Raw genomic sequence first — 19,991 nt, forward strand, 5'->3', positions numbered from 1 at the left:
GACAAGGCTACGCTATCACCTGATCTCGACGCCCTCCCCAAGCAAGAGCCCTTTGAAGGCATCAACCTCTCCACCATCCCATCAAGGAACAGCATGGAGCTCAGCCCCGCCATCAACCCACACGACCTCTCCGGCACCATCCCCGATGCCGTCCCCTTCGGCAGAGTAGGTCTGAATGACATCGACACTCAGCCTCTCTTCCAAACTCCCATCCCCTCCATCTCCTCTCAACCTCCTCATCTTCAGTCCAACATGATGCACTCTGCCTCCAACCCATCTCAGATGTCCTCCTCCCTCAGCAGCATCAACTCCAAGGATGCCAACGGTCGATATCCCTCCCGCAAGCGCAAGTCCTCCGGCTCCGGAAGCTCTTCCTCCCGCTCATCTACCTCTCCTCCACCCGCGACGCGTCGCCACTGCTCTCCTCCCAAGAAGACAGCCCATAACATGATCGAGAAGCGATACCGCACCAACCTCAACGACAAGATCGCCGCCCTTCGCGACTCCGTCCCCGCTCTCCGCGTCATGGTCCACCGTCTCGAGCAGCCCTGCACCGAGAACATGGACGAGGACGCCGACGAGGATCTCGGTGGACTCGCACCAGCACACAAGCTCAATAAGGCCACCATCCTCAGCAAAGCGACCGAGTACATCGCGCATCTCGAGAAGAAGAACAAGAGCCTCGCCCGGGAGAACAGTCAGCTACGGAATCGCGTTGAGGGATTCGAGATGATCGTCATGTCGCGAGATCAGGGACCCCCAGCAGGAGTCTGGGCATAGAAAGAGAAGAGATAAATTTGTGTGCTTTTACTGTGTTGCGATATTATTATTTGGATCGGCACAACTAGAAACGCAATGCTTCGAGCTTGTGTGATGAATCATGATAACAGGCGTTTACTTCTGGCGTTCAAGAGATAGGTTGGGACGGCATTGTGTTATTTTGGCGCATTGAGCGGACATTCTGTCATCATATGGGCTTCTACATAAAATACAGGAATGGTTCCTGGATAGTATAAACAATCTCCAATATATCTAATGTCCTCTTCAATCTCATTCTCTCAGTGACACTTTGCCTACTTTGCGACTTCCGCCTCTGCTTAACTTGGACTCACGATGGTGCAAGTTAGTCAACACTTCACACGTGTTTGAGCCTCATCTTCGCTTACTGGCCTCGTGGGTCTATGCAGGGACTTAACAAGGGACAGGGTGCATGTGAGATGAACACGTGCATATCAGGCGTGGCATCGGTAGATGGAGAGCGAGAAACCGACGTGGTGTGATGGGCATCAGACCACTATGGGTCGGTGGCTCAGATGGTTTGGTGTCTGATGAGGATTGGAAACGGGTGACGATGGTGAGAAGAGTAGCGGTGGATATTGTTGAGAGGGATGAGGTAGAATGAGGTGGTATGTTATGGGATGGTCAAGAAGCGTGTTGGGTTGGGAACTGAGAGTGTTGGAGCGGAGATGGTAGTAGTCATGATGAGGGCTGGGGTGAAGCTATGATGGAGTCAATGACGGGCGAGGGAGATACTGACTGCAGGTATGTAAGTTGTAAGTCTAATATACTTGAATGGCTCAGGTATGAGAGGTATTACCTGCTAAACCGAAGTTGACTGAGTTAAGAGTTGTCATGATAAAGGGCCAAGGAGCTGAGAGTCAAGTTGGGACTGTCACTGGAAAATTGTGATCAATCCCGATAGTAGATACGTTAGTTTCGAGGCTATTATACTGAAATATCTCGACTAAAATATGTCCATACCGTTTGAAGTTGCATTGAGATTCATTCAGAGTGAATTGCTTCGAATGTATCAAATGGAAGTGGACTAACCCGCACCGAAGGACAATGCATGCACTTGCTTTTATATTAAGCCAGTCTCAGTCGATCAATAGTATTATATTACAATAATCTAAATAGTGAGAAGAATAATGAGAAGAAAGGTCTATGAGCAATGAAATCAAAGCGCCTATTACTCGTTTACGTTAAATGGACATGCCAAGGCGGAACCATCTCGAGGGCGGAGCTTTGCTTCTGTCAACTACCAGGGTACCAATACTTTCAGCTCAGAGCTCCATCGGATCAAAGTGCATAAGCTGGGCAAAACATGGAGTATCATGCTTCTGACACGTAGTGTGAGCGCCAGTGCCCACGCAGGATTTGAGAGTTGGCGCCCTTACTCTTGAGAATTGCCGCTCTGCATGACGACGATGGGAACAAATTGCTTTGCAGGCTCCCTAAGACTCTTTCAAGACGTTTGCTCCCAAAGCACAATTCTGGGTTTCTGCTCTCAGCTTGCACTGGCCTTTTGTCTCTTTGCATTGGCCGCGCTACATCGAGGGTAGGGAAAAACGGTGTCTGACGCTATAGGGAGCATGAAAACCTCTGGCTTTGAACAAAGGTGCCAAAAACTAAAAAAAAAAAAAAAAGAAAACTAACCTTAGATCTATTCAATCTACACTAAGGTATACTGAACTTACCTAAGTCTTTGTGCTACTTACAATAGAGGTCTAAGTCTTCTTACCTCCCCTTGGGACAGACCAGGTTAGAGACCCAACTAAGAGGCGTTGGTAGCGACAGGAAGATTGAGCTAGGAATGAGTAGGAGAGGTAATGGAAAGTAAAGATTCAATACCAACATAATAGCTGAATACTAATATTGGCGCTCATTCTGTTGCTCGGTTGTTAGTCATTGCTGAGGCACGACGTTCGCTCACGCCACTCGTTACAAAGACATGGCATCTTCTCACGCTGAGCGAGAAACATATGCCTTGAAGTTTTAAACCACGCCTGTTTGACGTAGACTTTTGCCGATGGCTCGTCCAGAATAGCAGTCCGGAAGTGTTGTCTGTTTGGTTGAGTGCGACACTGCTGTTGGTGTCAGGACATGAGAGCATTGCGCATCGCGGACACAGCCTGGCTAAATCGTCAAATAAAGAGAAGTTATCGAAGAGTGATTGATATAGGTTGTTGCCGGTAACAGTCGGTGCCGAATTGAAGTTGTCGGGTTGTTCAATCGCGACTGTGCACCGACATTGCCGCAGAGCTGCATTTTGCGTATACGACTGGGCGAAGGCATGAAATGTCGGGTCCGCTCAATCGCGACGCAGCACATCGTACCTAGCCACAAGGGTACCGTCGCAAAGCCGCCATGCTTTGATAATGTAAAGTCTACTATAATCATCTCAGTCTTTAAGGATTTGACTCCCAGCGCCTGTATTTTGAAGGTCAGAAATAGCTTGTTGAGGGAGTTATCGTCGAGTTACATTCCAGCCTGCAGCTGCTGCGTCCGTCCAAGACACAAAAGGCCATTATCACAAAATCACAAATCGCCGAAATATCAAGGCAAAACGGTACCCACCGATTGCCTCGAGTCTCAAGTTTCGGTAAATACTGTTATCAGATCTATATACGTATTATTGCTTTCGATTTCGTCGAGTTGCAAATACACATTCTGTGACTGCCTACCCTGTTGTCCGCTCTGCCGTTGATTACCCAAGCCAACAGAAGGACATGTCGCAAAGTCACAAACCAGCAGAATCGTAGGAAATAATACGATTCTCTCTCTTTTTTAAGTATTCCGCCTCGGTGGCTTCCTCTGCTTTAGCCATATGAGTCCTGTGGCTGCCAGTATCGCCGAGTTACAAGCGGGTAGTCTGCTGTCCATGCTCAAGACCCAAAGGACCTGTCGCAAAGCTACAAATCAGAGAAATAATAAGATATAACAATACTATTTCAACACTTGGGGTCCATAATTCCCAGAAACAGATTGATTTGAAGCATAAAGACGCTTTTGCGGCCATAATTGTTGAGTTACTAGTGAAGAATTGGCGACAGTTGTCAGTTCCTTGGTCAGACGGAAATATCGCCAAATCACAAATGGCAGAAAATGTAGAAAACAAGAGTACGAACTCAACTAGTAGAGTCTACTGTTCCAGAAAAGATCTTTGTTCGAATCAGAAAGGCATTAGAGACGTCATTATCGTCGAGCTACAAGTCAGCAGTCGATAATAGCTTGACCTGGAGGACGTTATCGCAGGGCGATGTATCCTAGAAACAACACGCATTAGTACCGGCACATCAATCTAAAGGTAGCAATTGCCCGGTACCTGTGCTTTTTAGTTTCATAAAGACGTTGTGTTTGTCAATATCGCTGAGCTACAGTCGAGCATCTGCAATCATCTACCGTGCTCGCGACGAAGCTGTTCAATGCAAAAAACACAAAACAGCAGATCGCAGAAAATATAAAGTTTAATACCAGAATATCAGTCTTTCCGTTCTGAAAATTTATTATCTGTTTCTATTTGTACCAGAACGACGTTATTGCTGGTAATATCGCCGGGTTACAGGTTCGCAGGCCAAGCTCATCGGCGCGTCTGTCAGGCTGAATGACAGAGCAGTCCAGCCTAGGGGAGGCAAGAAAACTTAGGACCTTTATCCTAAGGGACGGAAATACTTAGTTAAGTTTAATGTATCTTAGTAGGCCTTTAGACCAGTTGATTTTGACACTCTGTTTTAACCTCAGAAGTTTTATTACCCCCGAGGGCCAGCTGCCACAATAATGAATATAATGAGATTAAATGAGCGATACATAGTTGAAGGATCTCAACTGAATATGGTGATGCTCACCGAAGTCAAGTTAATCCACGGTAATGTCTTGTTGTGGTGGTTGCCGCATGTCACTAAGATATACGGAGTGAGATCAACCGAGATGAGTCTTTTGCCATTTTCGTAGAAAGTGATACCAGCCAAAGGTCTTTTGACTAGAAAGGCTTTTCTCAAATACAGTCTTCGAGGTTCTACAACGCTAGTTCAAACTTGTACGGCCTTGCTACTAGCACTTATTATTGTGCTGGGACTGCGAGTATTTGAGTTTCAGATGTCGTAGGCGGTTTGCGAAACACACGTGAAGATTGAGAAACCCACGCAACAGGGTCTCTATTCTTGTACATATGATAGGACTTTGAGCGGTAAAAGAATCTTTGACAAGGCTGTTAGATGACCATAATACCAAGGCTGAGAGGTAAGTCTGCAAAATGTACTTACTGGCCGACTGTTTCTTGCTGCCCAAGGAGAAACAGTCGCGCGTCAATGAGCACCCTTTAAAGGAGTCTGACTGACCGATCTTGATATTCCTATCCAATAGATATGGAAGTCTGGGATCTGACTGTTCCAGCTTCAAACGTGCCTTCATTTTGAAGATAAGTTCGCCAATGGCCGTGATCGTCTTCTATTGTGTCTGAGTGACCACGATCAACTCGATCCACGAAATAATGTGATCTAGTAAAAGCAACTCCATCTTCTTGAAAGCTTCATTGCCGAACCCCTGGGTTTCCAGCCAATGGTGTAGCCAACAATGACACGCGTATCTGAGATCACGCCTTACTTACTTTTGCAGGGGATAGGCTACGCCCTCATAACCCAAAGTTCTGAGGCATGCCGATGTTTTCCATGAGACTCAGTGGAAGACATGGATTGTTCGTTCGACTCAACGACTCATACATTCCTCTGCCATCATGGAATGGCTCCCAAAGAAGTATTGTCTAAACCGACTTCCTCCACATCCGTTTCTACTGAGTAGATAATCTCTGAAGGATGTGTGAATGATGTAGATGGACTGGTTATCGCTTCTTGGCATGTAAATAACTGAGGGAAAGTTGTCTAGTCAATGCTTGATGGGATTTCGGGGGATACAAAAAAGAGAGCTGAATGCTTTTATGGAAAGTGCCATTTCAAGACAAGCGACCGATGGCAAGACATTGATGAAGTGTTCTTCATCTGCTTGAAATTCGTCACCGTCGTCATCATCACCATCACTGTCGCGATCGCCACCAGCGGTATGATGGTCAGTCAAGCTTGTTGGCAATGGTGGTGAAAAGTCGAGCCATTCCAATTCGATGTGGATCCTCACTTCCGCCAACGTATCTCGCTCTTCGCACCAGGGCGCAATAGTGAGAACAAGAACCGATTCGCCGGTCCCTGCAGCATAGAGGTTGAGGACCAAAGTATAGTCTTTGTAGTCTTGGTGTTCCCGGACTCTACATTCAATCCCTTTGATGAGGCTAATCCTAGGGCCATCATAACATCTGGGACTCTCCTGAACTTCCTTGTTGTCAAAGCGGGCTGTTGGGACCTCGGAAAGGGATGGTCGAGACTCGTTTGTATTCCAGAGAGCCTTTCTGGATATAGGATTAGCGGGCTAGACTGGCCTCGATTTGGTTCACCTACTCAACAGCATTCTTCATCTGGGCCCAAACCATGTCCTTCGAGGTTAATACATCATTCTATGAACTGGCCTGGATTCCCTTGCTCATTACCGTCCGCAAGGGACCAAGCTCTCACTTCATGGCGCCGATTAGTCAAGGGTCCTGAAGCTCTCCTTGAAAGTAAAGAAGACACAAGAAATAACACAAAGACAGGGCGTGAGCTATGTAGATGACCCTCTAATTCCTTTTAGAGATATGTCCCGGCGCGCCTATATACAAAAGGGCTGGGCCAATTTGTTATAGAGCCACCCATAGAGACATGTGATCCGAAGCTCAAACGAAACATTGCTATATGGCTCATGATTTTCATGAGTCCCAGGTTTGATTGACATGAGGTGATTCTAACATTGATATGCGTCGAACCATGGAGTCTAATTACGCTAAACCTCGCGATTAGAATTAAACAAATTCGGCTTCTTATTTGAAGGTCTCCTTGACCAGGATGTTAATACCCTCAAGGTGAGGTGTGAAGTCCACTATAACGCGTACACCCAGCAGTTCATGCACATCTTCTTTGATCTTCAATATTGCTGAATGGTCCCTTGGTATCATTCTCTCAGGCATTCTCGCGACGCTTGTTGGACTTTTTCAATAGGTTTATAGTCTAGGAGCTCTTCCAAGGTTCATCTTCCTTTGTCGTCCAACTTGGACATTCTCATGACTTGAGCGGGTCGGTCTTGGATTTCTCCAGCCCTCCTTTCTCGGCGCTCCACTTCAATGGGTTTTGGACGAAGATATCCCTCAGCCCGGAGCTCGGCGTGACTTCGTTCAGCAGAATGAAGTCGCGGTTGGATTTGGCGCCGTATATGTACGCAGGAAGTACCAACTGTCTATGGAAAGGGTGACCTGACTTGTTAGAACTATCCTTGATGAACCTGATGTACTGTGCTTCCTAGGATGAAGTATAATTGGCTGGAGCTGCTACTGCGGTGTATGAATGTGGTACCTGCAAGACTCATGGCCCGAGGGCGCTGGCATGCTCACACAAGCACTGTATCTTTAAGTACTTGGTATTGGGGCAGCGAACTCTACTTAGTGCTCGATCTTTATGCAAATATGTCTTCTCATTATCTTCCTCGCTTACAATGTAATCTTTGACCGGCGTTGCCAGGCGGTATGTTGTAATAAATGCCAGGTACTGAAAAGCCTTCCTCATTCCGGTGCTGTCGGCAATATAGATCCCATTCAGATCGGAGCAGTCCGTCATTCGACTCTTGGTCTGCCACATAAATGTTATTTAATACAGGTTAAACGGGTCGAGAAAAACCTAACGGCAGCCATCATGTCTTGAGGTTGAGGCTTGATTTAGGCATGTTGAAAACCTAGGCCAACGCCTTTATATCCTCTTTTAGAAGTGAATTTACGTCTCGTAACTGATTTAGAATTTCACTGTTAGGATTGGGTATGTTTTGGTCTCCTAACTAGTTTCCGGTGTCAACGGGATTTCCGGCTCATCACTTTTAAAGGGTACGATTCATCGTCGCTGTCGATCTCGATAATATTGATGTTGACTGACAGAACCTCTACAGCTGTGGAGGCGTTGTGTTTGCTGGTTTTATTATTGACGCTCCCTGACTGCGCAGCAGCTGAATCTTCACCCTGAATTCACCGGCATGGTTGACTTGATATGGTATGAGCCTGGGAAGGCGACAACCCTCCGAGGTGCTAAGCTTGCCGGCGGCAATGTAATTCTAGCTTTGAATAGCAAAGAAGTGAAGGATGCGTTGTCTACGATGTGCTCCGTACTAGTGTGGGCAGGTTTCACAAGGAGGACTGTAATGTAGAATCCCTGAAATTGGTTCGATGAAACCCCGTGGGCGGCTTCTAGGGGCTTGCGGAACTCGGGAAGCGATTAGCTAGGGGCATGTCTCTCGTCTGTTTCTGGCGAAGCCATGAGATCTCGATCCTGTTGCCCAGCCAGCAAATGAATGTATGTATCTGCTGCTTGGGGCCAACCGGCCTGTTGGATGCGAACATCGTCGAACTATGAGGCAGACATGGTGCCCGATGATCTGTCAGTGGTATTTATGGATGTAAACGAGAAGAAGTCTTACCTTGCTCATAAGGGAGATCACCAAGTGTGGGCACTCAGGGCTCTGAGAGGGTCGTGATGACGTGGAGATGAAAAGGAAGGTAGGGATATGAGTGGTTACACAGAGAGTTCCGTCGACGTAAAATTCCCATGGAATGACTGCGATAGGGGAGCCGATTGTTTGGCACACGAGTATGTTTCGCGTTGTTGTTGAAGGTAGGTAGATAAAGTAGGTAAGTAGATGCTCCTCAACACTCAGTAGACTCTGCTGATGCGGGGGTAACTCACTCATCCAGGTACAATAGGTGGTAGGTGCTTCGCCCAAAGAGGAGTTCATATTTTGACAAGCCTGAGCTAAATCATCCCGAAAGAAGAAGTGGAGGGTTCAAGAGCATTATATTACACCGCACAAGGGCTTCTCCTCGGTCGCTATAACACCTAGGCTCTGCTACTCAACCCGCAATTCATTTACACAACTTTGGCCCCCGCCACGATTACTAACGGCAATCAGAGGATACGATCCCGGCGTACGTTGGAAATATATTTGTTTCTAGAACACTAACGGTCCCGATGGACCGAAGAACAGGCACCGACGATTTGGGATGCCTTGAAAGGAACGGCACAGCTATGCCCTTTACTTTCTTCGAGATTGTCTCCAAAACCGTCTGCTATCTCTTGGTCCCACAGAAACCGTAAACGTATCGCTTCATGTCCGCACACTCAGCCCTGTTGTGCAAGAACACATAACGATAAACAAACTTGACACTCAGGTTGACAGTCTCTTCGCCAAGTCGAAATATCATGAAGTTATCGAACTACTTCCAGCTGTAGTAGAATCGCTCCTGGACGTCTGGCGACGGGATTCTTAGTGCCGTCACTTAGCTTAACCTGCGTGTTGGCATCAAAGAAAACCGCCAATACCGCGGTAGATTCCATCTCCTGCTGCTCGCCATTGCTGACAATTTTGACATCTCTCTCGACTACAACAGTATCTTGCCCAGCCACTTCTCTGACAGCTCCCGTACTCCGTGCCAAACCGTTCCGGCCGGGATTGATTACCATGCACCCAACGGCCATGGAATTCTGAGCCCTGAAAACCCTAGTCCCATCTTCGAATGCTTTCACTCAACCTCAGTTGGGAGTCTCAGCACCTGCGGTAGCTTCCATCATTTCTTCATCTTGATCCTTAAGCAATTACCTATCAGGTCGTCCCTCCTCTGGGCTAATGGTCGAGAATATGCTCTTTATGATACCGACTAGTCATTCAAAATGATCCGCGACTACTTGATGTTGATCACAGATCGCTTCGTAGTGATGGCGCTCTCCATTTCCATCGCCATGTTGTGGACCTAACTTGCCCAGTAGACACGACTTTTTGTATCATAAGATCAATCCTCACCTTTCCTTCACCCTCATCTATCTCTCAACCCTTTTGGTCGAGCTATCGCTATTGGTCCTGGAATGTCATTCTGTTTTATGGTCCTTTAGCTGAAGTTCTGCACATCATGGTTTCGCTTCTGTCCGTATCTTCTGAATCTTGGAACTCGACGTCGCCATTTTTGTGACGGCGTGCCGCACTGCTTATGATGCCAGATTAATATTATTCCTGTGCCTGACAGCATTATTGTAAAATTTAAACCAGCCATGTACTCCTAAAGAGGCATAAGAATTTACATATTTACTCTACTTTTACAATTTCCTATCCTCCTATACCACTCTACTCCTTGACTCCTATACACTTGTTATTATAATATTTTCCAAGGAGAAGCTCATAAAGGTGGGAAATTTCGCGCATATCAGTGTGACAGGGCTCGAGGATGAGATAGTTGAGGAACGTGCCAGAAACCATGGCATCGGTATAAACCGCGGCAAGAACAGAGGTATTTACTTTGGACAAAATAAAAAATAAAAAAATAGAATTAGTGGATTGGAGAATAGGAAGATAGGAACATTGGTATTAAAGTGGAAAGTCGCTTAGGTAATATAGTCTTATTGACTAAAAGGACTTTCAGCATCTTGTAAAATAACCACCTCCATCCACACTTGCTATTTTGCCCGATCCTTGATATCAGAGAAACCTTCTTAGCCATCTCAGGTGCTAGACTTGGTAAGTTCTGAGTCTTCTGAGAACAGCGCGTATGGACTGGACACAGACTCCAATGTGCACGTCGACTGGGTCGTTTATCAGGTAGCGTCACTGTTGGAAGTAAAGTTGAGACAAACAAGCCTTCTTGTTTAAGTACGTTAACCAGTGGATGGAGGAGCAAAATGAAGAAACGTGGTTAGTAATTGAGAAGCATATCGACTGCCTTCAACGTCAGCGGGAGGTTTATAACTGATCGCTTGAGCACATTATTAAATCTGCGACATCTATGGTCTAACTCTAGACCGACGACGATTTATGCCAGAGGCTGTTAGTGCTTCGCGCTTAACACATTTCGTATTGACATCACCTCTATTAAACCCGGTTCTGTTACCGTCAGCTCTTCCGGTCTTTAAAAGGCATCAACGGAAAGTCAAGACTGAAAGCAAGTCTCTGCCTCTCAGAAGATGGCAATGATGGTATTGGTATCGGGCTGTGTACACGAAGCGGGCTGGCGACTGTTTATTTCAGCCTCGACCTTTGTTTTAATCTTTATCTACATTGGTGTAACGGGCGAATTCTGAATGAACCGAGTTGGCAGGCGATACAAGCCTTTCAATATGCCTAGATCAAGGACTTGGACCATCGAGAAGCGTCAATTCTAGTTCTATCTGTCGAGCAGATGGGAAAACTGTACTCAGTAGAAGTCAACTAACTTGCACCAAGTACAAGTTAAGTAACCTATACCAAGTCCAACTGACATAACCTGTACCCATGCCCTCGAAACATCGCAAATGTCACAAAAACACCAACCTACCCCAACCATCCCCAAATTCACGCCATAACTTCAAGAGCAACCTCGAATTCCTCAGCTACAGTCTCAATCCATTTCGAGTCATCCTTCGCCGGCTCCCATCCAAACTCGCGACTCCGATCCCCCCTCGTCTCAGACCTACAACCCATCATCAGTGACACTCATCAACCACAGCATCACAACTTACCTCGAACACAATCCAAGTTCCGTAAGGTGTTCATAGCCATCGAACCAAGCTTTGCTAGCCTCCTTCAGCCCAACACTCTCCGTTTCAGCGGCAAGTTTGCCTCGTTGATGGCCAACTCTTGCAATCTCGTTCGCTATGTCAAGCCAAGACTGTTTCCCATGGTTCGCAAAGAAGAAACCCTCCTTTCCAAAGGGTACATCTTCCTGCTTGACAACTTTTGCTAGAATGAGGGCGTAAAGCGCTGCAATGTCCTCAACATGTGTATGATCCCAGACCCCCAACCCATCACCAGCATACATCGCTCGCCCCCTCTCAAGAGCAGCCCTAACCATCGTCGGAATCTGAATCGACGACTTGTTAAACAAGCCCGTTCCCCTACCATAGATCAAAGGCGAGCAGATGATATACGTCTTGACATCCAACTCCTCACCTAGTTCAAAAACCGTCACGTCAGCAGTTCGTTGATGATAAGGCTCAATCCCCTCTCTCATCTTCTCATAAGCATAAACATCATCTTTATCCGAAAACACCCTTTTCTCAGTGTACGTTTTCGAAACAGGCCTGTCGCCAAAGTTTGAAGTTCCCGAGTTGTGAATGTAGTGTACTTCACTCCCTGTTTGGCGCTTCCGTTGCGCGAGACCGCGGATGAAGGCTTGGGCGGAGGGGATGTGATAACCGTTTGCTGCGTGGATGACGACATCGTGTGTTGAAGCTACTTCGGTGAGAAAGGCTGTGTCGTCGAGGTTTGCGAAGAGAAGCGGTGTTACTGGGAGGGAGGAGAGAGTCGATGCTTGGGATTGAGTGCGGATGAGGGCTGTTATGGGGAGTTTTGCAAGGAAGGGGTTTGAGAGGACCGTTGTCAATACGCTGCCGCCACTGAAGTTGTAAGTAAAGTGTTTTGAAGAATAAGAGGGAAGAGTTACACGTAGCCGGTTGCACCGGTGATGAGAATTCTTGGAGTTTCCATGATGTTGTTCGTGGTTGCCAGGCTGACAGTCAGGGTTCAAATCCACGACACTCCACGACACATTTGTGAATATGGCGTGGATATGGATGCTGACTAATAATTTCGATGTGGAATGGGTGGAAATGGATCCATTATGGAAATGGATCCATATTGTGGAATTCGTGGAATGGAAACCTACTTCGTCCAACAATGGTAATTAATGGGTCCCGCCCGCCCTCGGTGACGTCAATGTTTTTGTCATTGGTCCATTAAAATCCGCCGTTGCTTGACGCAAAGGCAACACACCCACCGACGTTCCTGTTTCTTGTTATGCTGGATATTCGTAGCCGAACCGATATACCTATAGACGCGCCTTGCCGTCTCTCTCCGTCAAGATCCAGCTTTTGTAGAGCTGAAAGAGCCGTTGATTGTCCTCTTCTGTTCGTTCTGGAACGGATGTGGTTGACTTGGTAGGATGGGGAGTGGCCATTTCGATTTGGGGTAGTAACGCGAGTAACAGTGAAGCCCCCAGAATGGACTCATTGTGTACGGAGGAAAATGGGGTGGCAAATCGATGTTGTGTTGTTGTGGGTGATAGAAAGTACTTAGGATATGCGGGATTTCACAAGGAAATCAAGGTATTTTCGAACCCCACCTAAAATATTCCACGATTTCCACATGTGGAACATGTGGAAGGGGCTTCGTGGCGTGGATATGGAAATGCTGAAGCCCACGTGGAATGGAATGGAATGGATATGGATCCACATTATGGATCCATATGTGGATTTCGTGGTATGGATTTGAACCCTGCTGACAGTAGAGGTTGAACTTGTAAATATCATCAAGTATCATTCATTACTCTCTGAGATAATGGCTGTTTTATACTTTGGCCAAAGGCTTTTTTGCATCACAAGAAGCATATTCAGAAGGAGTATAGGGAGTTGCCCAAAGGAGAAATCGGTGCTTGCATGGAGACGACTTCGGGGTTAAGGGCCCGGACTTAGCAACACTTGACCTTCAAAGCGGATATAAACCATGGCATGCAGATTTGACATACCCTTAGTTTGAGAACGTCATAGAGGAGTAAGATATGTGGATTGATTGGCTGATGATATCGGTTGGTTGATCTCTGCTCAGCAAAGACTCATGACATAAGGCCCCAGAAACCAGCCCAGTAGTATTTTGAGTTTGCCCAATATGTCTAACAACCCACCGCAAATTGATTATACTTAGTGGATTATACGTTAGTAGTGTAGTTTGCAGTAAGAACCTGATGCTGATCACATATCTGAGTCTCATCGTACTCAGGCGCAGGCATCGAGTTCCTTTCGTAAGACATGACGAACGAACATGTTTGTAGGCGAGGACACCTACTAGGTCAAGTAGTCGCCATAAGAAGGGTTAAAGTTTGTCGTTCCAATTAATTGATGATGCGAAAAGAGCGGGCAACAAAGTAGCGTATGGCAGTGAGTCATCAGTCGAATCAACGATCGTGAGCTTCTCCGGGAAGATACCAGTTCATGACAGGATCAATCGACAATCTGCGTGTCTGAAGACATACCGAAAACCATGCTTGACATAATTACAGAGGAAAGACTTCAGACGCTAGCTGTCAGGCAAGCCGTTTGTCCTTGCCATCTCGTCTGCAGTTTGGATCTGCTCGCCATGAAGTAGGGACAGCAAAGCTATCAAGTTGTATTGCTCATATGTGTTCTTAACCTTTGAGCCGGGCGGGGCCTAAAGCTTCTTCCAACACCTCAAACTCATATATATAGTTGTAGCTATGAAGGATGGTAGTAGTGTGTCGCCCTGATGAACAATGCAATTTTGACCACATGCTAGGTCTCGCGCATATCGCCAGAGGGCATGCGTTAGAGCGCTGGCCACTTTGCTGCCATGTCAAAAGGCTGCCGCGTAAAGCAGGCCACTCTCCGTCAAGGAGAGCAGTAGACACAAGTTTCGTATGACGGAAATAGAGGCTTCGTCCTGGCTGTAGAAGCTGTCTTGGTCAAACAAGCACCGGCGGTGTACTGTTGTAGTACAACCGGAACTGATATGTCTGTTTATGAAGCATCTGCTGGGAACTACCTGTAGCAAGGCTGTCTGTGTTGAATGGAGATTTTGGTCTGGGCATCACTCTAGATGCATCATCAATTATGTAAAAGTATTATTTGGATGCAGCAGGCGACACTTCGGCGTGTCCTGACGTGGAATATGTCGCATGAGCCTCGAGTTTGCAAGACGAAGTTCGTCCCTAATCCTTTGCATTATGTCAAGTCAAGCCAATTCAATTTCATATTATTGACCCTACACGAATTAATCTATTTAATTCCGTTCCAAACCTTTCTTATTATGTCCCCTGGCCCAATTTGTTTACGAATCTTGTTCCGTGACCTTTCCTCCCTGTGACTCAATATACTGCTCCCTGGTCTGAAGGTCATATTTAGAAGCTAGCATGACATCGTAGTATAGATCAGTGGGCATTTTGCAGGCGAAGGATCCTGCTTGATATTCCCATCTCTCAATAAGGTCTTCCAAATCATCAAACCCTATACTTTCCTCGACCAATGCGTTAGGGTCTACCGGAACCCCAGGGTTAAAATCGGAACGGAAAATCGATGTCTTGTTCACCAAGTGCTCAATCGCTTCCTTGAATCTAGGTTCGAGAAAAAATTTGTCCGCTGTGACAGACATCGAATCTATAGATCTGAAGAGATCCAGTTCACAGCATTGATTGAATGCTTCGCCCTCTGCAATGCCCATGTGAACGCACGCTTGGAAAACTTCGTTACAAAGATCACTATAGGGTCCACCCTCCAAAGTAAAGATGAAGGAATCTAGGGGAATACCCAAGTCCCGCATTGCAAGAGCGTCAATAAGCCAGGATTGTAGCTTTGGGAGGAAGTCGGGGCCATAAAATGGACTGGGTTTGTGTCGAGTCATCCAGTCCTTACCTGGCACCGCGAAGTTGTGGACGCAGCTAAAAACACTGACACGGCGCTCCACTCGAAGAAGAGAATTTTCCTTAAATAAAGGGGCCAGGCCTTGGGCATGAAGTGACGGCATGTTGACTGATGGCGAGTCTTCATGTAATGTGAGCCTGCGGATCTGGGTTCGATGCTCAGCGGGCAGCCTGTTCAGGAAACGTATTGCTGTAGCGGTAGCAGAGAATCTTATTTGCTCGCGATAGCGATAATCGAAGTGATCGACCAACCTCATGGGATTATCATATTCGGCAGCGTATTGTCCTCGTTCGGCGTTTTCTAGACGTGGTTTACTGGGGACATCGCCAAGTTCCTTGTAGAACCCGAGTGGATATGTCCAAATTTCAGGCAGCTTCCACACGAATTCGTGAATGTTTAATAGAGCCAATGCATGGGTGACCTCCTCCCTCGAAGGAATATGCCAGAGGTTGAACTTGAGCCTCAGAAACTCTTGCGACTGGTACTTGCCAACCCAGTGGGGCAAGGTCTTGTATACATGGTTGTCAAACTCTCTTGGTGCCTTTTCGGCGATGAGCCCCAGGCAATACGTGAGCGCATCTCGGACGTCCCCAGATTGCTCTTGCCATCTTTCATGTGAGCCTCGGCCTAAGCGATGCAATGGGTCCATGTATTCGCCTTCATGTGCATCAGCAAAGCTACAGAGGGCAAAAGGACCATAGACATCGGGACCGTCGACGTATAATTTAAAAAAATATTGAACCCATGGGCAGAGAGGAGGTCGCATCCTAGCGATAGGGGTGTTCGAGCGGGGCCTGTCCCTTACGGGGTTCCTGATGTTGTGGTTTGCCAATTCTGATTCAAACATAGACCTGAATCTCGGAAACTTGGCGTCAATCTGGGCGAACATTGCTGGAGTAATGAACTCAGCGAGATGAAAAACCAAGTCTTGCTCTAGGATGTAGTACGCAGTAGCAACAAGGTTGAAGCAACCGGCCAAGCTACGCCAGTTATCGCTGGTTGAGAAGTGGATAGTGTTGACCGCTAGGGGAATTGTTTTCGTGTCCCTTGCAATGGAGCAACATGTGTATCGAAGGGAGAGGTCGATCGGGGTTCGGGCTTCATCGGCATTGGTCAGTTTATCGGTTTGGGCATTGTAGACATAACCGCCATCTACCTTGAGGCACTCTCTGAAGATTTGCTGACGAATACTGCGTGACGGGAGATCAGTAAGGAGTTTTGGAGCCATCTTGGTGAAAGCGACGAAGGTAAAGGCGATGGTGGTAATGATTGAAGTTGGGCAAAGTTGACCAGGAATGTTGCATTGGGAGGGGCAGACAGCGGGGTTCCTATAGTAGGCTGGGTGGAGTGCATGAGTCATACAGGTAGCCAATTAAATGAACAAGCAAATATAGAGTTTCACAGACTGCGTCGGACAGGAACAGAAGTTTTGGGTGTGGCTTGAGCACGTTTTTATTTTTTTAAGTTTGCAAGTCAGCCTCGAAAGGTATATCCAAGCATCTCCAAAGTCTAACATAATTTAAACATTCATTACCCCTCAGCAGGCAAAGCTTCATTAAGTCAATATCATCATAGTTAGCTGCCTCAATTGCAGCCTGAACCTAGCTGCACATAACCCAGCTGGAGAGCCCTGTCATCAAGAGTCAGTTTCATGTCAAAATGTCAGGGAAGCGAAGCACGTACTTACTTGCTCTTCAGCTGGCCCCAATCTTCTTCCTGCAACCCACTTCAAAGGCTAAGACAATTCAAGTCAGTTTTCAGTACCAGAGAGCAAGGTCATAATCGCGTACCCACTCTTTGGCCGACCCCTGCAGCTTATTAACAGGTAAGCATCGATATAGCAGAGGAGAGAGTAGACTTACATACCACGCTTGAATCATCCACTGCGCTTCCACTTCTAGGTCAGCCAGAGGCTAAGCAGTAGAGACCGCGCCGCAAACTCACCAGTAAGTAATCCGATCCGACTTCCCCTCTATCACATTAGCTTAGCTTTACCACAGGAAAGCCAACATACTTACATACCTTCTGATCGCAACCGCTAACAGCATCACAGCTGCACCGTAACGATGCCTGCTGCTGGGGGGCCACGGTTAGAAACTAATACGGCATGACGACTGACCAAAGATTAGATGAATACTTACTCAGAAGAAGCCTGCGGACATCCGATCCCGGCGAGCCTTATCTAACAGAAGGCCACGATGTGATTGATATGATCGACCAAGCTATCAAGGAAGACGGTCACGACAAGCTTCGTGATATGGCGATGGAAATCGGAGAGGCCTGGTTGCATAGGGATGATGCTAGCTGCGTCACTACAAAAAAGTTAGTATAAGATAAAGAAGGGAGGCATGTTTAGATAAACTTACGGCTGGCAGCCTTTGGTTGCGAGATACTCCTGCTCGTACACCCTCTCTACAACAGCCACCCTCTTATCGAAGCAGCCTTCCTCAATTCCGAGTTAGAGGAACTCAACAGGCTAAAAGGGAAGCTAGTCAGAGGGGCGAATCCAAGCCGGAGGGAGAGGAAATTTATCAAGGCCCTTCGCCTGCTTGATAGGGTAAGTGAATGATACTATTCTGGTAGTTATCGAACTTACGGCGGCTTGTACGACGAGTGGCTCGAGGCCATCCGAGGGCAGGCCAAGAGGGTATTGGAGAAGACTGAGCCTCGATGACTATAGAGGAGGTTAGATTAGTATAGGTACAGTAGCGTAGAAAGGCTTGATGTAAGATAGATTACCATACAGACCAGGCTGGTCATGGTCTTGGACCACGAGAGCGCGACTGCTAAAGACAGCAAGGTCAGTGGCAACTCGGAAGGTTACTGATAGGTACGATAGGCAAGGGCTTACAGACGAGGGGGACGGCGTACCGCGTGATCTGCTATCCAAGGACGGTCAACAGAGGAGGAGACAGAGGAAGAGGACGAACATACGGATGGAAGAGGGGTAATCGTGGGGTTCTGCTGAGACGTGTTAGAGTCGTGGCAAGCGGGTTGGCCTTAGTGAGGCGGAGGAGGAGGCGAAACATTACGAACCAGAGAAACTGCCAAAGTCAGAATCTGGTGAAGTAAGGGGGGTCGGAAGATGCGATGCCGGGCAGTGTACGTACTGGGAAGAAATGTATTGAGTCTAACATCAGTCAGCGACATGGACATACAGGACGCAGAGAAGGCAATACTTACTTTGTGTGAGTTCAGTTGCCTAAAGTCAAAGACCTGAAGTCGTGACTGACTAAGTAAGTTGGACCGGGATAAGCGAGCGAGGTTGAAGGGAGGGCTTACCGTCGGCGTCGGCGGCGTAAAGAGGATCAAATGGGTCACGGGACACAGCACGTGACAGATTCAACGGATCCTGATGAACAGCATGAGCAACAGTCAATCGGAGTGGAAGGGAGGGAAGGGTAGGAGATACTTACAGCCAAACATCAGTGCACCATCAATATAAACAAGGGCCTCGTACGTAGTCAGGCTAATGACCTAACGAGGAACCCTAAAGACGCGAAATGGAATAGATGAAGAAGGCATAAACCAACAAAGAGCTATAAGTAATGCAAGGATTGAGTTGTGGGTGGACCTGGTCCGGCAACGTCATCGTCTTCCAAGACCCGTACGTAGAGGCTTAAGAGCCTCCAGCGTTGACATAGAACATAGAGTCTAGTCGAGCTATCGAAAACTGTTCAAGCCTGAAGTACATCATGGCCCAGTGAACAGCAATCTTCAGGTCGGTCGTCAGAAGCGTCTCCCATCGGAAATGCTTGACCTTCCGAATCAACAGTAACCTGGCATCATGAAGATCAGGACACTCCATGAACATGTGATAAACCGTCTGGTTAGGGTATCCGCAGGTGCAAGTGGCTTCAACTCGTACCCTGACGACCGCGTTGGAACTAGGCAGCTTGACATCCCTCAACACGTGGCATTTATTCAAGTACCAATTGAGTCCAACGCACTCGGTCCGTAGTTGCATCCCGAGTGTAGACTCAGGGCGCGTCATACCCTGATAGTAAGCCAAACTCTCTCGGCCCCATCCCTCCGTGAGCGCAAGAGGCCGATAGGTAGTGATCTGCCTGCTTCGTCGGTCCTTGAGGTAGGCGTTCCATATTTCTGTACTAGCTTCAGCTGCTTGCAGAATCGCCCGTTGTCTGATAGCCTTGTTGCGATTGACCGGGTTCCTCCAAGCTTCAAGAACTGTTGTTTCCTTTGGACCCTTCCAAGTAGCTCGAAATCGCTCTCCGGCTTCTTTGAGCCGCCCGAGCGCGCTATGGTACGGCACGACGGCTCTAAAGCCTTCCACTAAAACCGCGCTACTGGGGGGAGTGCGGCACCCCCAGCTTCCCCTGCACGGCTGAGGTTTGGCACCCCCCTTGGCTACTAGTTCAGTCCCGTCTTTTACGGGCGCCTCCTAGGTGCCCCGCTGTGACGGATGGGAATAGTTATCCCGCGTGACATGGATGGCCTTGTAGCCCGCTTGACACGGAAATCAGCTCTCGTTATGTCGAGAAAGGGGTTCTTGAGGGAGTTTCCAGAGATTGTCGACTTTTCCAGTCGACGATGCCACCCCCCCCCCTCAACAAATAAAATTTTTTTTTTTTTTTTTTTTGTTTTTTTTATTAATTTCATTAAAAGTCTTTTTTTTATTGTTTTTATTTATTTATTTTCTTTAACGCCCGCCCTTAAACCCACACTTTAATCTAAACTTCCTTT

At 47.2% G+C, this 19,991-nt stretch overlaps 8 protein-coding genes across 10 annotated transcripts; 2 read left to right on the forward strand and 6 right to left on the reverse strand.

Moving 5' to 3' along the window:
- Positions 1-93: 93 nt before the first annotated feature.
- On the forward strand, positions 94-780 carry FOXG_15666 (uncharacterized protein; the record flags this gene model as incomplete). Its single annotated transcript, XM_018395768.1, has 1 exon — positions 94-780. The coding sequence occupies one exon, from the start codon at positions 94-96 to the stop codon at positions 778-780; it is 687 nt and encodes a 228-aa protein (XP_018256041.1).
- Positions 781-1,279: 499 nt separating this feature from the next.
- FOXG_22109 (uncharacterized protein) lies at positions 1,280-1,402 on the forward strand (the record flags this gene model as incomplete). The annotated part of the gene is made up of 1 exon (XM_018402507.1): positions 1,280-1,402. The coding sequence occupies one exon, from the start codon at positions 1,280-1,282 to the stop codon at positions 1,400-1,402; it is 123 nt and encodes a 40-aa protein (XP_018256042.1).
- A 4,259-nt stretch (positions 1,403-5,661) lies between these two features.
- On the reverse strand, positions 5,662-6,241 carry FOXG_15667 (uncharacterized protein; the record flags this gene model as incomplete). Its single annotated transcript, XM_018395769.1, has 2 exons — positions 5,662-6,175; positions 6,225-6,241. 2 exons carry the CDS (start codon positions 6,239-6,241, stop codon positions 5,662-5,664), a joined length of 531 nt encoding a protein of 176 aa, XP_018256043.1.
- A 676-nt stretch (positions 6,242-6,917) lies between these two features.
- Positions 6,918-7,240, reverse strand: FOXG_15668 (uncharacterized protein; the record flags this gene model as incomplete). The annotated part of the gene is made up of 2 exons (XM_018395770.1): positions 6,918-7,092; positions 7,209-7,240. 2 exons carry the CDS (start codon positions 7,238-7,240, stop codon positions 6,918-6,920), a joined length of 207 nt encoding a protein of 68 aa, XP_018256044.1.
- Positions 7,241-9,101: 1,861 nt separating this feature from the next.
- FOXG_22110 (uncharacterized protein) lies at positions 9,102-9,356 on the reverse strand (the record flags this gene model as incomplete). Its single annotated transcript, XM_018402508.1, has 1 exon — positions 9,102-9,356. The coding sequence occupies one exon, from the start codon at positions 9,354-9,356 to the stop codon at positions 9,102-9,104; it is 255 nt and encodes an 84-aa protein (XP_018256045.1).
- Positions 9,357-10,936: 1,580 nt separating this feature from the next.
- FOXG_15669 (uncharacterized protein) lies at positions 10,937-12,398 on the reverse strand. Of its 2 annotated transcripts, none has more exons than XM_018395771.1 (3): positions 12,302-12,398; positions 11,379-12,254; positions 10,937-11,329 (listed from the first exon to the last, which is right to left on the reverse strand). In XM_018395771.1, the coding sequence occupies exons 1-3, from the start codon at positions 12,343-12,345 to the stop codon at positions 11,212-11,214; spliced, it is 1,038 nt and encodes a 345-aa protein (XP_018256046.1). In that variant the 5' UTR covers positions 12,346-12,398; the 3' UTR covers positions 10,937-11,211. The 2 variants fall into 2 exon arrangements, with proteins under 2 accessions (XP_018256046.1, XP_018256047.1); XM_018395772.1 differs by having other exon boundaries at positions 11,017-11,329; positions 11,379-12,245.
- Positions 12,399-14,572: 2,174 nt separating this feature from the next.
- On the reverse strand, positions 14,573-16,573 carry FOXG_15670 (uncharacterized protein). The gene is made up of 2 exons (XM_018395773.1): positions 16,444-16,573; positions 14,573-16,385 (listed from the first exon to the last, which is right to left on the reverse strand). Exon 2 carries the CDS (start codon positions 16,174-16,176, stop codon positions 14,698-14,700), a length of 1,479 nt encoding a protein of 492 aa, XP_018256048.1. The 5' UTR covers positions 16,177-16,385; positions 16,444-16,573; the 3' UTR covers positions 14,573-14,697.
- A 249-nt stretch (positions 16,574-16,822) lies between these two features.
- FOXG_15671 (uncharacterized protein) lies at positions 16,823-18,437 on the reverse strand (the record flags this gene model as incomplete). 2 transcript variants are annotated; one of them, XM_018395774.1, is made up of 14 exons in its annotated part: positions 16,823-16,917; positions 16,971-17,022; positions 17,078-17,101; positions 17,150-17,181; positions 17,232-17,251; positions 17,310-17,363; positions 17,506-17,599; positions 17,654-17,733; positions 17,884-17,961; positions 18,027-18,073; positions 18,139-18,166; positions 18,222-18,248; positions 18,324-18,331; positions 18,398-18,437. In XM_018395774.1, 13 exons carry the CDS (start codon positions 18,435-18,437, stop codon positions 16,982-16,984), a joined length of 573 nt encoding a protein of 190 aa, XP_018256049.1. In that variant the 3' UTR covers positions 16,823-16,917; positions 16,971-16,981. The 2 variants fall into 2 exon arrangements, with proteins under 2 accessions (XP_018256049.1, XP_018256050.1); XM_018395775.1 differs by having other exon boundaries at positions 16,971-17,101.
- Between the last annotated feature and the right edge of the window lie 1,554 nt (positions 18,438-19,991).

This window comes from Fusarium oxysporum, chromosome 8 (assembly GCF_000149955.1).
Source record: "Fusarium oxysporum f. sp. lycopersici 4287 chromosome 8, whole genome shotgun sequence".
NCBI classification, from domain to species: domain Eukaryota; kingdom Fungi; phylum Ascomycota; class Sordariomycetes; order Hypocreales; family Nectriaceae; genus Fusarium; species Fusarium oxysporum.

Excerpts from the sequence above, each read along its gene's own strand:
- FOXG_15669 (XM_018395771.1), bottom strand. The coding sequence starts at position 12,345 with ATGGAAACTCCAAGAATTCTCATCACCGGTGCAACCGGCTACGT. Across the intron at positions 12,255-12,301 it reads ACCGGTGCAACCGGCTACGT|TGGCGGCAGCGTATTGACAA; the intron begins GTAACTCTTCCC and ends TTACAACTTCAG. Across the intron at positions 11,330-11,378 it reads GAACTTGGATTGTGTTCGAG|GTCTGAGACGAGGGGGGATC; the intron begins GTAAGTTGTGAT and ends GATGGGTTGTAG.
- FOXG_15670 (XM_018395773.1), bottom strand. The coding sequence starts at position 16,176 with ATGTTCGCCCAGATTGACGCCAAGTTTCCGAGATTCAGGTCTATGTTT.